Raw genomic sequence first — 21,330 nt, 5'->3', positions numbered from 1 at the left:
TTATAGGATTGATCAAAACCTTTATTTTGAAGTAGTTGGCAATTATTATGCATGAAATCCTCTGATGTTTATGAAGAGACCAAATACCTGTGAAATATGAAGTTTTTTTTACTGCAAACTCAATGCCTCTATCTTTCAAACTGTGGATTATATAACATTTTGGATGTATTTAGATCAGCCGTGGCGAAAATGCGACTCACGAGCACATTGTGGCTCGCAGTGCATTTCCCTTGCTTCCTACCTACAACCCCCACCCTCTCACTCACTGGAGTCAAACTCCGTTCCATGCATATTTGTCTCTGACCTGCGAGTGGCGTATCGTCGCAATGTCTCTCTCGAAACCATGTACCCCTATAAAAACGAAAGTTTCAAGTAGGATGGGAGGATGCATTTTTTTGCTGGCAATATGATGAGAATATTAAATGTATGATTTATTCACAAGTATTACGAGGAAAACGGTTGTATAACATAAAACGGCATTATAAGTTACTACATGTTACTGATGAAACATTAAAAGGTTGTGTTGTTATTATTATTATTATTTATTATTATTATTATTATTATTATTATTATTATTATTATTATCATCATCATCATCATCATCATCTCTGTACGTCGATCCTTTTTCAGCAGATGTACGAATAATGCGGCTAGATCTTCAATTTAAACTCGCAGATTTACAATGTGATGTTAAATGAAAGCTAGATGTAAGGACTTGAGAAATCTTGAACTTTTCAAAACTTTGGCAAAAAATAAATATCCAAAGCTTCGTTCTTTCGCTTGCTCTGTTGAAGCCATGTTCGCTACAACTTACGTTTATGAAAAATTGTTTTCAACAATGAAAATAGTAAAAATCAAATTTAGATCACGACTGACAGAAAAATACCTTCGTGATCAATTACGACTGGCAGTAAGTGACATAATTCCTGATTTTGAAACTCTGTCCCAAAGACATTCTGAAGACAAATAATTTTAGGTTGTGATAATGTGTCCTATGTTTTCTTGTTCATTTCTTTCTTCGTTACGCGTACTAAACATTAGTTTGTAGCCTTGTACTGTATATAATTTTATTTAAGTGCTTGACGTAAGGAAAATGAAAAACCGTTAATAAGTCAGACAGTTGCTTAACTTCCCCTTCGGGTGTCCGCCTCCCTCCATAGGTGCTATGCACGTTGCAGCTTACACAGTGGCTCGGCGCACGATGGGATTTTCGCCACGGCTGATTTAGATCAATGAATTTTGAGATAGAATTAGATATTATCTCAAATCATTCTTCCACATCCCAATAATGTGCCACTCATGGTTGAAATGCCGATAGTTATCTGAAGATGTTGTTTGCGAGGCTCAAACCATGAGGTTTAATAGTGAAATAGTGTGAGTAAAGTAACAGAAACATGCATACTTTTTTGTAGTGTGGTAGTTGACACATCGGACTCGGAGCTATGCCGTGTTTCGAAACATTTCACTGAGTCGCTCCTACCAAGTCTACTGAAGAATAACATTCAAAATATTTGTATCCAATTGAAGATATGCTTCGTAATTACTAGCTGCAAGTCCTATAATATTCTATCTGCTCGCTTGGAATGAGTCAGGCGCTACCTAATAGATAAATTTATGATCCATGAAAGAATTTTTGTTCTACGCGTCATGTAAAGCATACTAAATGAATCTAGCTAATATAAACGCTACTTGAATACCATTCTAGGGTGTGTTCTGAAGCGGTGAGACATGGAAACGAAGCTATTAGAGTAATAAACGTTCAAAATAATAATAAATAACTTCAGCACTACCAACTGTTGTTAACTGGTTTCTATTAACGTTCATGTTCTGTATTTTATTGCTATAAAATGCTAATGGGAATTAGAAATTAACTTTTCAAAATGTAATTCTGCTACACTCCAGCAAATTAACAGCTTGTCCATCGACATGGATATTTTTTACAAGTATTATATCATAATTGACAGGTCTTATAAGAAAGGGAACTATGGTTCAAATTCCGGCATATCCTTAACTTATAACTTGTGTTAGGTTTGTATTACATTATCAAAGATATGTGTCAGAGATCTTTTTTAAAATATATGACAGTATAATGGGGTTTCTTTTGTAAAAGTTTCTTTGACTATTACACTTTTACTACGTCACACTACTTTTGACCAATAAAACGGTACGTCGAAAGGACGTCTTTCAACCAATCATGGCTGCTTATCGCACAATTTTATCGCATCCCTAATATTTGTTTAATTTTATCGCGTCCCTAGCATTTGTTTATTTTTGTCACTACCCTAGCATTTGTTTCTTTCTTTGCCAACATTTCAAACTGCACTGGTCTGGACGTCAAAAAAAAAAAAAAAAAAAAAAAAACAGAAAATTACAAACCACTCCAGTCGATGCACAGCACTTTCAAATATGATTCGCATTGGCATTCAAGAACAAGAATTAATAAAGATCACTGGCCATATATGAAGAGCACCATTCGGAAATCCTGAATAAGTTGAGGGATACACCATGTACATCAACGAGTTCACTTCTTTTACGCACACGTCCAATATAACAACAACTGAACCACCAACCACTTAAACATTCAAATTTGAAAATTGTACTTTCAATAATTGTTTCTTTTAAAATCATTCATGTTTATTTTTTATTTCATCATCGTTAATTAAAACGTTTCTTGTTTATTTCATCGTCCCTAATTAAAACTTTTCTAACACTTGTTTATATTATTTAGGTTATGTTTGTTGTAGCTTTTGCTATATGATATTATGGATAGTCACGTATCAGAGATTGTTTAATACTAAGATTTATTGAAAATCATCTGTCAAGTGACGTTGATTACTGGGATCCGGATGATTGAAGTGGAATGCAAATGTTTTAATAAAAATGAAACTGAATCAACAAGGCCTTCTTGACTAGTAACCGTCCACAGAGTTCAATGAAGATTCCATAGTTGGCACAACTGATAACAAGAAAACATAATCATAAAACACTACTGCCATCTAGCGTAATGTTGAGATGGTACAATAATACATTTGAAGACAGTTGTATTTTCGTAAGCCAATTAATATTTTATTGTATTGGAGTACTTCGTTACTTCTAATCTTTATATACTTTCTTCTAATCGTGTAATAGTCAATTAAATCCCACTCGAGTTTTGATTTTCTCTAGATAAATCAAAACCTCTAGTGAGATTACTGTTGACTATTACGCTTTTACTACGTCATACTACTTTTGACCAATAGAGCAGTACGAAAGGACGCGTTTCAACCAATCATGGCTGTTTATCGCTAAAATTTTATCATTGCCGAAGGGAACTATTTCGAAAGACATGTTATGTAGAATGGCTATAAGGTTGCTGATTTCTGAATAATAAGCTTAAGCCAATACCGGGAGTTTTTTTTAACCTAATCAGTAGAAACGAGCACCAAGGTCATTTCTTTGGTGGTAAAGGTGACAAGTTTAAAATTCCTCAGTTATATTTGTCCTATGTAATTGGTGAAAAACAGTGAGTTTTATTTATTTATTTATTTATTTATTTATTCTGGTGTAGTTAAGGTCATCAGGCCTTCTCTTCCACAACACCAGGAATACAAATACAATAATAGAAATAAACAGAGAAAAAAAATACGCTATAGGCCTATACAAAGTAAAGCTACACAAGAATATACACAGGTTGCAGTCACACAAACTGTAAATGAATGATTAAGTATCATAATTAATTGTATCCTAACTAATTAAAACATAAACAAGAAACTTGCAATTTTAATATAGATTAAAAAAAGAAAAAGAAAAAAAACACAAATCAGTACTTCTAGCAATACCTAAAAACATTAACTAAGACAAAATTTTCCAATTTAATTTTGAATTGTGATAAAGTCCGGCAGTCCCTGACGTCATTAGGTAACGAATTCCAGAGGCGAGGTATTTCTACAGTATAGGAAGATGAGTATAAAGACGTTCTATGATGAGGGATAGAAAGAAGTGCTTGATGTCGGTTTCGAAGAGTTGTAAGAAATTGAAAGCGCGATAACAGATAATTCGGAGTAGAAGTATGCATGATTCTAAACAGAAGAGACAGTGAATGTATTGTTCTTCGTTCCTTCAGACGCACCCATGAAAGTAACTGGAAGGAAGGCGTTATATGATCAAATTTACGAGTATTGCAGATGAATCGTATGCACACATTATGAACACGTTGTAGTCTCTCAGCTAAGAGTGAACTTACATTAGTTAGCAAGGAATCGCAATAATCAAAATGGGGCATTACAAGCGTCTGAATAAGATTCTTTTTTAGACTAAGTGGTAGAAATTCTTTCATATGGAACAAGGAGTGAAGTTGAGAAAATATTTTTTTGCAAATGTGTGTTACTTGAGTGTTCCAATTTAGATCGCTATCCATAAATATGCCAATATTTTTAACTGTTTCACTGTATTTAACAATAATCCCATTCAATATTATATGTGGTATATTACTACTATCAAGAGTGCTTCGTAGACGATTATGTCCCATTACGATTGCTTGCGATTTCTCTGGATTTGACCTTAATCCAAATTTGTGTGCCAAGCGTATTTGCTTGGTTTCCGCACAAAACCATCCGCGGAAAGTCTTAAATTCCACATTCAGTATTCCCAACCTAACACACATAACAATTTCCCTCTTCTTACCGCCTAAGTGACATATTGATTTTATTGCTTTAGGCTTTTAACATATTATTTTTAGAGACGTTTAATATAGTAATAATTATAAATTGGAAACTTACCACTGCAATTTCACCTAAATTGCACTGTTAATTATTGTTTTTAAATATTTGCAAAAATTAAGTAAACTCTACAACTCCACTAAAGTTACTGCATTCGTGATGCAAGGAAGCCGTGAAAAAATCAACAAGATTCCAGACTCATCAGAGACTGGGGGAAAAAAAGACAGACGTATATCACGGCCTACTGGAGTATAGTAAACACAGAAAACATTTTAAAGCAACAATGTTGAAGATAGATATTTTTGTTTTGCAAATTTGCCCTTATTGAACAGAAACCAAGATGGAGATTTAATTGCAACTAATTAGAAATTCCTCTTTCAGGTATGTAATAAACGATATTCGCACAAAATAATGTACGATACACGAGCGGTATGTTTTCCTTCAATTCTCGGAAATTAAAAATGCTCAACTACGTTTCGCTTTTTCAAACTTCACCTCAAACATGAAAACTTCAACATACCGCTCTTGTAACGCATATTACTATTTGCAAATATGTGTTACTTGAGTGTTCCAATTTAGATCGCCATCCATAAAAATGCCAAGGTTTTTAACTGTTTCACTGTATTTAACAATAATCCCATTCAATATTATATGTGGTATAGTACTACTATCAAGAGTGCTTCGTAGGCGATTATGTCCCATTACGATTGCTTGCGATTTCTCTGGATTTAACCTTAAGGGGAGTCTGTACTGCCATCCCATCAATGTAAAGCAGAGTAATAAAAGATAAAGACCGTAATTTTAGCCGGTTACATACAATAATACTTGAAGAATATCCCCTAAAAATTTCAAATGTGTATCTTATGTAAGTCCTGAGAAAAGTGCACCTAAATTAGATTAAATTTTTATTGCTGGGATAGGCAGTACAGACTCCCTTTAATCCAAATTTGTGTGCCCACAGTGAAATCGAATTCAAGTCTTCGTTTATTTTGTTTACTGCGTCACTAGTCTAGTCAGGGTGGAAATGCAAATAAATTTTAGGTGGTAGACGTGGAATTTTCAAGATGTCTCAAAGAAGGCACAGGTTAAAAGTTTAGAAACCATTGATCTACATGCGGATGATCTCTATACACGCATCTCATCATATCTGAATAATCAATAGACTGCACCTTCATTGTGTCAGAAAGAATGCTTGTCTGTGTTGTTGGTAAGTATATGAAAACGAGTCTTTCAGACCTCACAGCCTATTTGTCTCTTAAGTGAAGTTAATGCACTCTCCAACAATGGGCTAGTGCAGATTCGATGCAGCCTGCAGACACATTTGCATGTTCACCATGCATTAAGCCATAACTTTTAATTTCACTCTCTGCTAATGATAGTCTAAAACGTGAGTCTGTTATTTGATGAAGTCCGGAGGCTTCCAAGACTCTACATTCTTATTGCTATTGCACGTCGAGTACACTTGTCTCTTGTTTTTCAACTTAACTTTTAAGAAATTGTACAAATTGTTGTGTAGATGTAATATTTTAGCTGTCACATAATCAATGGTCTGCTGTAGTACACACGAGACGCCTTAAAACTTGCCTTCGAAGGTCCGAAATATGCCTAGAAGAAATATCAAGAATTTGCAAAGCAATTGTTTTCAAGATGGTCTCTTCAATTTACAAAGACTATTCAGAGAGTGACAAAAGCAACGATTAGGCCTATATTACAACAAAAATGTTATTACAGTATATTGTAAGAAGTATAAAATAATAATAATAATAATAATAATAATAAGAATAATAATAACAATAATAGTAAAAATAATAATAACAGTAATAATAATAATAATAGTAATAATAATAAAAATAATAATAATAATAATAATAATAATAAAAATAATAATAATAAAAATAATAATAATAATAATAATAATAAAATAATAATAAAAATAATAATACCGGTAATAATAATAAAAATAATAAAAATAATAATAATAAAAATAGTAATAATAATAAAAATAATAATAATAAAAATAATAATAATAATAATAATAATAAACATAAAATAATAATAATAATAATAATAATAATAAACATAAAATAATAATAATAATAATAATAATAATTATTATTATTATTATTATAATTACTATTATTATTTATTTATTCATAGATTTCAAAAAGGCGTATGACTCGGTTAAGAGAGAAGTTTTATATAATATTATTATTGAATTCGGTATTCCCAAGAAACTAATTCGATTAATTAAAATGTGTCTTAGTGAAACTTACAGCAGAATTCGTATAGGCCAGTTTCTATCTGATGCTTTTCCAATTCACTGCGGGCTAAAGCAGGGAGATGCACTATCACCTTTACTTTTTAACTTCGCTCTAGAATATGCCATTAGGAAAGTTCAGGATAATAGACAGGGCTTGGAGTTGAACGGGTTACATCAGCTTCTTGTCTATGCGGATGACGTGAATATGTTAGGAGAAAATCCATAAACGATTAGGGAAAACGCGGAAATTCTACTTGAAGCAAGTAAAGCGATAGGGTTGGAAGGAAATCCCGAAAAGACTAAGTATATGATTATGTCTCGTGACCAGAATATTGTACGAAGTGGAACTATAAAAATTGGAGATTTATCCTTCGAAGAGGTGGAAAAATTCAAATATCTTGGAGCAACAGTAACAAATATAAATGATACTCGGGAGGAAATTAAACGCAGAATAAATATGGGAAATGCCTGTTATTATTCGATTGAGACGCTTTTGTCATCCAGTCTGCTGTCAAAAAGTCTAAAAAAGTTAGAATTTATAAAACAGTTATATTACCGGTTGTTCTATATGGTGGTGAAACTTGGACTCTCACTTTGTGAGTGGAACAGAGATTAAGGATGTTTGAGAACAAGGTTCTTAAGAAAATATTTGGGGCTAAGAGGGATGAAGTTACAGGAGAATGGAGAAAGTTACACAACGCAGAACTGCACGCATTGTATCCTTCACCTGACGTAATTAGGAACATTAAATCCAGACGTTTGAGATGGACAGGGCATATACCCATAGCACGTATGAGCGAATCCAGAAATGCATATAGAGTGTTAGTTGGGAGGCTGGAGGGAAAAAGGCCTTTGGAGAGGCCGAGACGTAGGTGGGAAGATAATATTAAATGGATTTGAGGGAGGTGGGATATGATGATAGAGACTGGATTAATCTTGCTCAGGATAGGGACCAATGGCGGGCTTATGTGAGGGCGGCAATGAACCTTCGGGTTCCTTAAAAGCCAGTAAGTAATTATTATTATTATTATTATTATTATTATTATTATTATTATTATTATTATTATTATTATTATTATTATTATTATTATTATTATTATTATACAGCTTAACCCATCACGATCGCTTCAGGAAATTGGCAGCAGCTCGTCAGAAACATCCATATCAGATACTCCTCGGAGCAAGTTCGGTTCTTGATGACACACTTGGCGATTTCTCTCTCTCTCTCTCTCTCTCTCTCTCTTTCTCTACATGTGTGCCTTTTCTTGATTGTTTCATGTTGTGTCAAACGTGAGAAAGTTTAGTTTAAAATTTATGTACTTAGTGAACAATTTATCAACGAAATTAAGCGCCCGAAAATTAAAAAAAAAAATATGGTTTATTTAACGACGCTTGCAAGTGCAGAGGTTGTATCAGCGTCGTAATTTTGTCCCACAGGAGTTCTTTTCATGCCAGTAAATCTACTCACATAAGCCTGTCGCATTTAAGAACACTTAAATGCCATCGACCTGGGCCGGGATCGAACCCGCAACCTCGAGCATAGAAGGCCAGCGCTATACCAACTACGCTACCGAGACCGACCCGAAAATTTTATCTTAGATTACATCTGCAGCGCTCGGTAAAAGTGACATAAGTCAGTTTCCACAAACCTCTTTTGATAATTTATTGACAACTTACACTGGTTTATGTCGATTTGATTTTTTTCTGTATGAATTATTGTAATGGAAGGAATACTTACGAATTTTTTTCCAAGCGAGCAGATGTTCCGTAAGTTGTCAATAAATTATCAAAAAAGGTTTGTAGAAACTGACTTGTGTCACTTTTCCCAAGCACTGCATATATCATCATAATCATAATCATCATCAATATAAATTATTTTGGTTACTTATGTACAAGTTTGCGGTAGTACTGCAAGCAGCATGGGTCTAATATCGTATTCCCACGGTGTTTTTCCTGTCTTGGTTTTCTTCGTATTTGCCCATAAATTTCCCTTTCTTGCTGCACGTTGACAGAATAATAGTTCTATGCATTTCAATGTAAAAGACAGCGAGTTGGCAAACCGTGCTTCAAAGATCGGAATGACTGTTGCTCAGAATATTATGAACAACCGAAATTGCATCGCGGTGATGGTGGTGATGATGATGATGATGATGATGATGATGATATTGATGATGAAGAATAACTCTTCTCGGGTTCTCAGCCAGGTGAGTTGGAGATTAGCTTCCAAGCTTTCGACGGCTAGCTCTGCCATCTTCTTCAGGGACGAAGTGATGGGGGGGAGAACCCGAGAAGAGTTATTCTATATCAAACGCCGAGAAAGCCTCAAGTCATACATCGATATTGATGATGATGATGACGATGATGATGATGATGATGAAAATAATCCTAATAACTAGACAGCGGAACTTCATGCAAAGTAAAAGTGGATCTTTGCCGATCATGGTTTTTACGATCGAATGAAGCCGACTTTATTTTGCATAAACGCATATTTGGAAGGTTTTCCCTTTTAAATTCATATATATTTTTATTTTGCATATTTAAATGCATATATTAACATGTTTCCTTCTTTTTCCCGATTTATTAACTAAGTTCAAAATTTCTCTGGGATAAGAATAAAAATAATTTTCAAGAAATATAAAAATTACGTGAGAAAATAACCTCCGGAACGAGCTCTCTTATGTGGCTGCTAACTTCTCCATGATAGAAAGCAGAATCATCATGCTGGAAAACGTGGGTACTCCCCTAACTGAATTCCATGCAGTTGTGGAAAAGTTGAAAGACTTAGGCCTACTGGGAACAGTTCCTGGATCACAGAGTAAAGCAGTGGCTGCAAAATTTGAGCGTGTTTAGAGAATAATTCTGGATATGAAGAAATGCTCCAAATTGCTGACATTCTCAGTGGAAAATGTGAAACAGTCACTGAAATTCTGAACATTTCTGCTTACAAGTACACCAGTTACATCATGTGATGTCAAGAGATCGTCCTCGGCATTTAAACTGTTTCTGACAGATTAAGAGAAGTTTCGTAGTAGAAAACCTGGATAAATCGTTGGTTGTTTACTGATATAAAATTACATACGTGAAAGGCAAAAAAAGTTAAAAGAAAAAAAAGTAGAAGAATTAGAAAGTTAAAAATGTACAAATTCAAATATGTATATAAAATCAGAAAATAATAAATTTATAGAAAAAATAAATATAATAAAAATGATGATAGCTTAATGACAATTATTACTTTCAATTATTTTCATGCACATCGTAGTATTAAACCAAATATATCTCTAAAGTGTATTTTTTACTGCATATATTTTAATTTTAGCACATATTTTAACAGTTTTTACTGCATGCATATTTTCAGATTTTTATTGTATAAAGTTCCATGGTCTACTAATAGCTATAAAAGTTTATTCTGTCGAATCATTTTAATACTGGTACAGTATTGTAGACATACTATTGATTGTATTGACATTCTCGATGAAGTAACAAACGTTTCAGTGGCTGTCTTATAATCATTATATTAGAGATAACAACAGTTTTATGTTTGTGCGCATGTTATGACGATATTTGATGGATAGTCCCCAGGTTCTTGGGTAGAACGTACCCTGTCGAAATTATTTTCTTTTTATAGTCTCTCATTACACGAATTTCTTGGAAATATACTCTTTAAGCATTAATGGTTCTTAGCAAGTGTAGCGAATTATACTAGAATGATTTTGATCATAATAAGCGATCAGTAGGGCTTCCGTGTCCGGGCTAGAGGTATCAAGAAATAATTGTACACCATTTATTAACAGAAGGATATTTTATTATTATATGTTTGGCACAGGATGCAGAAATTCTTCAAGACTTTATTTTTATGACAACAACGCAAGAACATTGAAGAAAACAAAAAAGATACGATTTATCATTGCGATTTATGTCACGAATTGCTAACAGTCAACATTAATCATCCTAGTGTAAGGAGAGTCTGTATACCGAATTTTGAAGATTTCGAGCCTACCCACGAAATAAATAAATGCATAAATAAATTAAACGGGAACATTCTGAGTTTGTCGCCGTCCTGGGTGGCGCAGTCAGTATAGTGCTGGCCTTCTGTGCCAGAGTTTGCAGGTTCGATTCCGGCCTAGGTCGATGGCATTTAAGCGTCCCTAAATGCGACAGGCTCATGCCAATATATTTACTGGCATGTAAAAGAACTCCTGCGAGACAAAATTCCGGCACACCGGCGACGCTGATATAACCTTGGCAGTTGCGAGCGTCGTTAAATAAAACATAATTAATTAATAATCAATTCGAGTTTATCTAGCAAAACATAAAGGAAAAATTCTGCAGTGCTTGGGAGAAATGACATAAGTCAGTTTTCACAAACCTTTTTTGATAATTTATTGACAACTTACACTGGTTTATGTCGATTTGATTTTTTTCTGTATGAATTATTGTAATGGGAGGAATATCTATGAATTTTTTCCAAGCGAACAGATGTTCCGTAAGTTGTCAATAAATTATCAAAAAAGGTTTGTGAAAACTGACTTGTATCACTTTTCCCGAGCACTACAGAATTGTGTTAAACTTTCATGAATATAGAATTTTGATTTCGAACTTTGCTAGGACGATGATATAAGTGAAGTGTTGGAGAGAACATCTATATATATATATATATATATATATATATATATATATATATATAATTTGAACTGGTAATGGAAATTATGGGAAAACGGCTGAACGGATTTTAATAAATGGCCCCTCATTTTGAAGCTTGGAACTCAAAGTTTTTCGGAAAAATAGTAGTTTTTCAGTGAAATGTCAATTTTCCTACATAATTTTCCTATTTTCCAAAATCCATCTGTCGTCACTGTTGCGATCTAGCTAATTGCATTCAGGAGAAGCGAAGCGAGCATCAAGTCGGCCGTGTTGCATTTCAGAATAAAACAAAACACACACTACAGTAAACAATATTACACGAAGGCCATGATCTGCAAGAGTGCTGACATATTTAGAGCTCAAATTAAATTGGTTATTAAAAACTTAACTTACTAAAAATAATTTACAGGTTCGATTCTGTGGTGTGTAATTTTCTGGGTACAGCTGTGTATTGGATATTAAAAACTACAAAACTTGAGGTGGTTTGATGACATTATTACCATCAGAAATGAAATATTATTGTAGTTAATGCCGTGACGTGATTATTTTTAATTAATTATACATATTAATGCTATGTTCATGATATGAAAGTGGGGTTATGTAAGTAGATGTAGAGAATAACTTAAATTAGATTTTGATTTCTATATTTTACTGAGTGGCGGCTATATAGTAGGCCTATATATATAGTATATGTTACTGAAAGCTATAAAACTTACGTAAGATAATAATATTATTAAAAATCAAATATTTTTATAGTTATTAATCAAGTGGGGTTGGGTCATTTTCATATATTTAATGGCGGTGTGGCGTAGATATTTATATGCGTGGTTCTCTTCAGTATTGGCTCGAGAGAGAGTATCTTTCATTATTATGGAAGCAAATAACTTTCAGAATGTCTGGTATTCTTAATTGAAAATAAATCTGAAAAATGTTTATTTGAACATCTAATGAACTTAGTTTGCAGCATTTGCTGCACAAGCTACTAGTTAATTGTATAAAAGGCTTCTGATGAGTATAATAAATTTGACGATATATAATGGAATTTTATAAGATTATCTCTATGTTTCATTCCGTAATTCAATGCTGTAATGTTGATATTATGAAATAATAATAATAATAATAATAATAATAATAATAATAATAATAATAATATTATTATTATTATTATTATTATTATTATTATTATTATTATTATTATTATTATTATAAGAAGGTTCTTTTATAACGTAGTTTTGTAGTAGTTAATCGTAAAAATGGTTAGGAGACCACAAGAATTCTATTTTAAATGCCAGAAGCTTTGCATGATGCCATTCGTGCCATAAGAGGTTACGCTGAATTTCGTGGAGTTCTGTTGGGGCGGAAGCTAGTAAAAGCTTTTCTGAATAAGACTGAACATGACTAATTGTTTGTGGGCTCACCTGGAGCAGCAGACAGCAGATGACGATGAGGAGGACAATCGGCCCCCACCTGACGATACCTCTGAACATGGGCGACATGACTCGTGTGGACTACCCCTCACAGCTGGCGGCTCACCACAATGACTGCAGTCCGTATTGTATTCACCTCCACTGTCTGCAATGATTTCACTTCCAACAGATGGGCAAGTTCACCACTTCACTATTTTCTTAGAAACGTTTACACATCCCACGTAACACAGGTTCATAGTCAATTTCATCTCGAGATCCAGAACACTTAGTTGTAACGCAGATTAAAATCTTATGTCTTATATCGTAGGTCGATTGAGAATTAATTCTTACGTAGGACCGAACAAAATGTTGCAAACAATATTCTCTTCACACAGCAGTATTACAGTAATCTGAAAACTCATTATTGAAGTTCCCATCGTAGCATTATTTCCGATCATTATCGAAGAAATTGAAGAAAATGATGGACGTGAAGTAATTTTAGTATAAATTTCGCACCATTATTAAGGGAACTTCAATATCTTTTCGTGGGATGAACAATTTCAAATGTTCTCTTCGCTTCTTTTGTGTATTGTGATCATGTAATGACGCGATCTTTGAATAGAGGATTATCTAGCGGATTTACATTCAAGTTTTTATTTCTTAGTTTTTTTTCTTCCCCGCTGTTTATATATTACACTGCGGTTTGTATGGAATTGGATATGATTGGTCTCACACAATTGCACTTTGATGTGTTGGAATGATTAAGAGGACGTGCCGAGATATCTTGTATCAGTTACACAGGATCCTTCACTGGATCACTACAAAAACAAGTACACTGTACATTAACATCCGTTGCTAAGCATATCCTTGCAAGCCAAGGGCAACGTTGCGATTTTTTCGTTGTCTATAAGATGCCAGTACTCTGACATAGCGATCGGTGAATGGTAGCAACATCACGCTTATGTGTTGAAAGATTTCTTTACGATACCTCTCGCCTTGAAGTAGTTACACAATTTTGATTCGACGTTTTCTTTTTCTGTTCCCTATATCAAGGATGCGATGGTGATGATTTTGAGGTCCTTGACGAACAATCACTTCCCACAGCTTTGTATAGAACCACTCTTTGTAGTTGACTGTTTGAATAAATATGCAAATTGAGATGCGTTTTGTAAGATATTTTTCTCTTGTTAGTCACGAGTTCTATTGTGTTGTTATCTTATTTTTAGGCGGTTGAGTTTTCTGGAGACACACGCGCCAAAGTGAGAATAGCGACCAGGTGACTTATTTATGAGAGTTGATGCTCTGGTTTTTAACGCCTGCCTGTGAATGTTTGTTACACTACAGCATCCGCTCGTATGAATTATTTAACACCCATATCAGTAACCGCACCTTGTCAGGGACTTTCTGTTACTCAAAAAACTATGCACTTTGTACTATTGCTATTATAGTAAAATGAAATTATTATCGTAGTGTCCTTTTAGAGTGATACATTTAGAAAAATAATAACACTATTATTCACCTTCTTCACTAATATTTTAGTACTTTTTAATACTTTCTAGAAATATTAGTGGGTGTTTTTTTATTTTAGTCTGCTTAATATCTTTTATAACAAAACTGTAATCATTTCAGAATTACGTAATAACAACTATCAAGCATTTAGTGAAAGTTATAAATGTCTATTACACTTAATGAGGCTCTAAAAGACGGGTGCTTTCTTGTAAAGCATTGTCATACACACACGCTGTTGACTTTTTATAACAATGTTATCCTGTTGCCGATCCGGAGGTTAAAAACTAACTCTTCAGCACTCGGCGAAAAGCTGTCTGTTTTTATAACACTGAAATGATGTTCTGTATTTGAAAACTGTTTTTATGAGTCTAAACACACACTATACAGTTGATAGATGTGATAGCTGACACATTTCTTTATTTATAGTCCCACTGACATTTTTATGAAACTGTCTTAGAGTGCAGTAATAGTTCTAGCTAGTTTACTGATTGCCTTTCAGATCATTGTAGCTGACAGTTGCGTATAACACACAACACTCGATTCGAACGCGTTTTCACGTGATTATAACTCACAACACTGACAAAATCGCCTTCAGTTTCATTACAACATGTTATGATTCACATAGCAGGTTTCGTAGACGCTCGTCATTTGTTAACAACGAAATAGGTTAGCTGTAGAGAAACGCAGAACGCTGCGCCCTTGTTTCGTGACGTGCAGATCACTTCCTGTCCGCAGCGGATGCTGGATGATCGGCAGATGGGCGCGAACTCGGGACCGGTGTTGTGTGGGTGTTGACAACCTGAGAGTGGCGTGCGGTGTGGCGTGTAGTGGGTGGAAGTGGACGGCCAGGTAGACTCTCCCTTCCCTCTCCTCACGCCGCACTTGTTGAACTTTATAGTGGCTAGGAAGGAAGGAACCGAGCGGCGGGGGGGGGGGGAGGTAAATTGTTATGATGGGCTATCAAAAGATCAGTGAAGCTCCGACCCTTCGCGTGGTGTCCTTACCTGGTCGTCTGGACTCAATTCACAAGTACAAAAGTCGCGTTTCGGATAATATATTACTGTCAAATGATTGTTGACATCTTTATATTCCTGTAATAAATAGTTTTAGCTTTTTAGAAAAGTTCTGATGACAAGGGAGCTCATTAGAACGCTAGAACCGGTAGCAGAGATCTGGAGTTAACGAAAGAAAGACGCTTGAAAACCATTTTACGTTTACGACATAAAGTGACATGCTGCGAATAGTGTAGCATAAATGGGACTGGTTGTAAAATCCTCGACATCGTGCATAAAACATCGATATTTTGAAATAAGTTTGACAGATACACGACCCTCTGTCTTTCTCAGTGGCATTATTACCTGCAGTAGAAGGACTTTTCAGTTACGAAATCTTCAGCGTAATCTAATAGGCTAATGTAATAGACGTAAAAAGGTTGAAAGCCAAGCAGTAGTACAGGGTGTCCCATAAAGAACATAATAAAATCATTAAAACTTACAACTATCATTGAAAAATTACGAACATTTTAATACTACAACACCAGAGGCGTCATTTCAGTTTTAGCTTGGCGAGGTGGCAATATTTTTTTTACGGGAGGTCTTATAGGGCAATGTTATTCAATCTATGGTACGCGTACCCATGGGGATACGTGCAGTTGTCTCAAAGGATACGCATCCCAATGACTATGTATGTAAAAATGCTGACATATTTATTTTATTATATTTATTGATAATTATTGCAGCTTACATATTTTCTTTACAATATCAACTCTCGTTTTTCCTTGCTTCAATATCATTTTACATAATTCATTACTATTGTTGTTATATCAATAATTGCTATATATAATAATAATAATAATAATAATAATAATAATAATAATAATAATAATAATAATAATAATAATAATTTATTTTGCACACAACATAAATCACGTCCACACCTGTGGAGTAACGGTCAGCGCGTCTGGCTGCGAAACCAGGTGGCCCGGGTTCAAATCCCGATCGGGGAAAGTTACCTGGTTGAAGTTTTTTCCGGGGTTTTCCCTCACCCCAATACGAGCAAATGCTGGGTAACTTTCGGTGCTGGACCCCGGACTCATTTCACCGGCATTATCACCTTCATATCATTCAGACGCTAAATAACCTAGATGTTGATACAGCGTCATAAAATAACCCAATAAAATAAAATAAAAACATAAATCACAGTCTTTTGTTATTTAATATACAATTTAAATACAGTCTGGGGGTACGAAGGTTAAAAAAAAGTATTTTGGAGGTATGCTAGCAAAAAAGATTGACTAACACTGTTATAGGGTATATCACGTGGCATTTTCTCTGAAATGAACTATTTTCCATACCGTGAATTGAGATAAACCTGACTTAAAAAATTAACCATATCACATACACTGAATATATTTTTAAAGTTTATTATTTCCCCTCTTTCTAGAGTTTTTTTTTTATTATTTTAAGTCTCAAATAGGACTGATGTCATGGTTATTATTTATGGTCAGGGTCTTACCACTTTAGACTTAGTTCCCACACACAGGCCTAGTATTATCTTCTTTCACATGATCCCAGCACATAATTTGCATGCAATGTTGTTAATATGAAGTAAGTGCGTTCAAATGAACCCACAAAACTTTATTGATAAAGACATTATAATTTCAAGTAACAAAAAAAGTTATAGCCTACTTTTATTTACAATAGGTAACAACTACTAAAGTAGTAGCAAAGCGTAACGTCTTGGTTCCATTCGAGCAAAGTTATTGACTAGGTCGTCTTTTATTTCTTAAGCGTTTATAAAAGTGGAATATCTTAATATTAAAGGTACAGTTGTAATATTTCTCTCTTTAGTAGTAGGCTAAATAGTAGCACTAAATTATCATGTTTGTTATATTAAACTCGTCGGGGGAGGGGGAGGCAATTCATCTCTACTGTCTCTAAATGACGCCTCTGTGAAACACTTTATCATACAATTATTGAACGATTGGAATATCTGTTCCAATACATCTTTCAATCAAACTGTCTTTTCTTTCTGTAAACGGCCCAAGGAAACTTACTTTCTGGATGGCCCTCGTAATTGCGCTCAAGTGGCCAAAATTTGTATACACACTTGTTTTGACATTATTAACACGGTGGAAGAAAAAAATAACTTTTTTATCTATCCCCATGAGAATGTTTGCTTGTTAGTTCTTGTCAGTTTGGTCCGGTAAAAAGTATCGCAAGATATCCATTAGAGCAAAGTAAAGTAGTAAAGGTAATGTCATCATTAGAGCCAGGATTCATATGGACAAAAATACTCTGATATATGCAAAATCAAACCAGAAATATGGAAAAACATACAAAATCAATTTATGTAACATATCAAGTATCGGTAACAATTGTCAAAGTTCCAGATACAACACTGTGCGCATGTGCAATGCTTATAGTTAGGCAATATAGGAACATATGTTTAAACCTTCTTGCCTACATACAAAATTATTCTGGACTAAGAGTCGGCCCATATTTTGTTTCTAGTACTGTACATTTGAAATGAATTGTTAGAGAAAAAAAAAACCGTTTCCAAGAAGATAAATTTTAACATATTCAATTTTATTAATTTCACATTTGTGCAAGTTTCTCGTTTCCGATTGGCATTATAACCTTTGCATTCTTAACCCTTAAATTCGCAAAGTATCCTATAGGATACAACAGGTTAATAGGCTATATGCTATAATTTTAATAGTAGTCTACAATAGAAAAAAAATTGGTAGGAAATAGTAAAATGCGTTACAAGAGCGGTATGTTGAAGTTTTCATGTTCGAGGAAAAGTTTGAAAAAGCGAAACGTAGTTGAGCTTTTTTAATTTCCGAGAATTGAAAGAAAACATACCGCTCGTGTATCGTACATTATTTTGTGCGAAGATCGTTTATTACATACCTGAAAGAGGAATTTCTAATTAGTTGCAATGAAATCTCAATCTTGGTTTCTGTTCAATGACGGCAAACTTGCAAAACAAAAACATCTATCTTCAACATTGTTGCTATAAAATGTTTTCTGTGTTTACTATACTCCAGCAGGCCTGTCTGTCTTTTTTTTCCCCCAGTCTATAAATGCGAACTTAAAACAAACTTTAAGGTTATGTAATGATTTAGAGTTTACTTAATTCTTGCAAATATTTAAAAACAATAATTAACAGTGCAATTTAGGTGAAATTGCAGTGGTAAGTTTCCAATTTATAATTATTACTATATTGAACGTCTCTAAAAATAATATGTTAAAAGCCTAAAGCAGTAAAATCAATATGTCACTTAAGCGGTAAGAAGAGGGAAATTGTTGTGTGTGTTAGGTTAGGAATACTGAATGTGGAATTTTAAACTTTCCGCGGATTGGTTTTGTGCGGAAACCAAGCAAATACGCACGATTTCGCACAAATTAAAATTTCACAATGCTATAATATTTTATGACATAATATAAAATATGGACATTGCGATAGTTGTTTTCTTTACAGTCCGGCATGGTTTAATAAACTAGTGTGAAAAATGAATTTTGCCAATTAAGGGTTAACTAACAAAATTTCTAATTTGAATTATAATACTTAAATAAATAGGTACTTAATATATGTTTTTCACAAAAATCGCAGAACATGATCGTCCCGTCTGTCCTCGTGCCTTCTTTATTTGTTACCCATTGTTCTGGCACGATGATTTTTTAGGTGTCATCGAGAATTTCCTTTTCCTTAATATGTTTTATAAATTAATTTGTTAGTCGTGATCATTGTAATTGGGCTTTGCCTGTTATGTCCAACAACAAATGAATGAATAAATAAATAAAAACCACACAGAATTGTCCTTGGGCTGATAATATTTGTATCTTAACCAAGAACAAACGTCAATGTTACGTTTCGCGCATATTGAGAAAAATGGGATCACAGTTGATTGTTGTCGGCAGAGTGAATACACTTCATATGAGGCCACAGTAGGCCTTTGTTTGTTTAGAGAAAATATTATACTGAAAAAAAAAAATAAAAAAAATTCAAACTTTGCATATATGGCGATCTGTGCAACAAAATCCTGAAAGTATGCCGAACTCCATTTTATTTCAAGGAGTGCAGTTCGGTGGCTCCTTTGAACACCCACCTACAGATTTATGACTTCCTACACAAACACCGCTGACAATTCCATCCTGTCCCCTCGTCCCAACATTGCACAGTTGCCACAATCCTGGTGACGCTCGAAATGAGACAGTGAGACTGACGGGATTCTTGGAATTCGGAAAAGATGCGACAACTCTGCCTCCACGTGGATTTGACGGGAGCCTGTCAATTCTTCTGAACAAGGGTTGTGATTGGTTACTGACAGGAGAAGACAAGATTTCCGTCACAGTAAGGAAGACATTTATTTATGACAACCAATTAGTAGGGGGCAGTAGAAGGTCTGTCGGCAAAGTCCTTTCTATGAAACTGCACTCCATGAAATAAAATAAGCTATACAATATATGCAAAATAGACTATTATATGCCGAAACACCCAAAATATGCAAAAACATATAATATTAATTCTGCATATTCGTAATGTTCAAAATGTATATAAAACTGTTTTTGCATGACTTTCAAAGAGCCTGTAAATATATGCATTTGCATATTATGAATCCTGGCCCTAGTCATCACCATAACAGGCTATGAATTTTTATTTTTTTTTATTTTATTGCGTTATTTTACGACGCTGTATCAACATCTGAGGTTATTTAGCGTCTGAATGATATGAAGGTGATAATGGCAGTGAAATGAGTCCGGGGTTCAACACCGAAAATTACCCAGCATTTGCTCGTATTTTGGGTTGAGGGAAAACCCCGGAAAAAACCTCAACCAGGTAACTTGCCCCGATCGGGATTCGAACCCGGGCCACCTGGTTTCGCGGCCAGACGCGCTGACCGTTACTCCACAGGTGTGGACAACAGGCTATGAAGACCCACAGGATGGCGGAAGGCTAAGGCTTCCACCTTTACAGTCAACCGGCATTAATAGCAGTAGGGTTGTCAGTCCTACGTGCCCACCGCCTTTACCCCCAAGAAGATGCCTCAGGTACTCATTTTGGGCGCGTGCAAATATTTTCGGGCAGTAGGCTATGTCTTACGACTCCAATGTTAGCGTTCTGATTTTGGTGTCAAAGTAAAGATCTTGTTTATATCGTCGGTGTAAGAAAGACGTATTCACGTAAAACCCACTTCTGTGTCCCCAGCACAGGGCACAGAGCCACACCCATTTCTTTTTTTATACTTCTTGCTGGCGAGCAGTAGATTACCGCAACTTTCTCCACACACTGTTAACAAACTTGCCTGTTTAAATGAAACTTCTCCTTACGCATCTCATTTTCATCCACATTTGACCTCCATCTCTCTCTGAAGATTAGAGACCATAAAAGGAAACAAGCTTGCAGCAAACTGCGGGACGAGTAATCAACCCTCACGATGGCTCTTCGTTGGATCCACATCTGCTTACAGATATTTCCAGGACTAAGGCCCGGTTTCTTCAACCTTTGTTAAAATGTACCTAACATAGCATTAATGTATTATTTATTTATTTATTTATTTATTTATTTACTTATTTATTTATTTATTTAACTGTAAGTTAAAATTATATATTGCTGTTAAAAATATTGCGTTTCTTCAACTTTACATTTCACATTTTAACATTCTGTTTGTTAACTCACTGTCAGGACCAGAGATTCTAGAGTTTAACCATAACCTATATTTCTGAACTCTGACAATTGCGATTCTCGCTTGTTTCCGTTGTTTGATTCAGAGGATAGAAGTCTTTCTATTCTCTCAGGTTTGGCTTATGCT

General features: G+C 34.5%; 1 protein-coding gene across 1 annotated transcript in view; it reads right to left on the bottom strand.

The window, feature by feature from the left end:
- Positions 1–14,193, bottom strand: part of LOC138697649 (tumor necrosis factor receptor superfamily member 14-like) — a 113,231-nt gene extending 99,038 nt beyond the window's left edge. Inside the window, exon 1 of the mRNA XM_069823079.1 lies at positions 13,017–14,193. Within this exon, the coding sequence (XP_069679180.1) occupies positions 13,017–13,094 (78 nt within the window). The 5' untranslated portion in view covers positions 13,095–14,193. The remainder of the gene's footprint in view (positions 1–13,016) is intronic.
- Between the last annotated feature and the right edge of the window lie 7,137 nt (positions 14,194–21,330).

Source organism: Periplaneta americana, chromosome 4 (genome assembly GCF_040183065.1).
Source record: "Periplaneta americana isolate PAMFEO1 chromosome 4, P.americana_PAMFEO1_priV1, whole genome shotgun sequence".
NCBI lineage: Eukaryota > Metazoa > Arthropoda > Insecta > Blattodea > Blattidae > Periplaneta > Periplaneta americana.
Note: the sequence above shows the minus strand (reverse complement) of the source record. Positions and strands in the feature narration are given on the sequence as shown.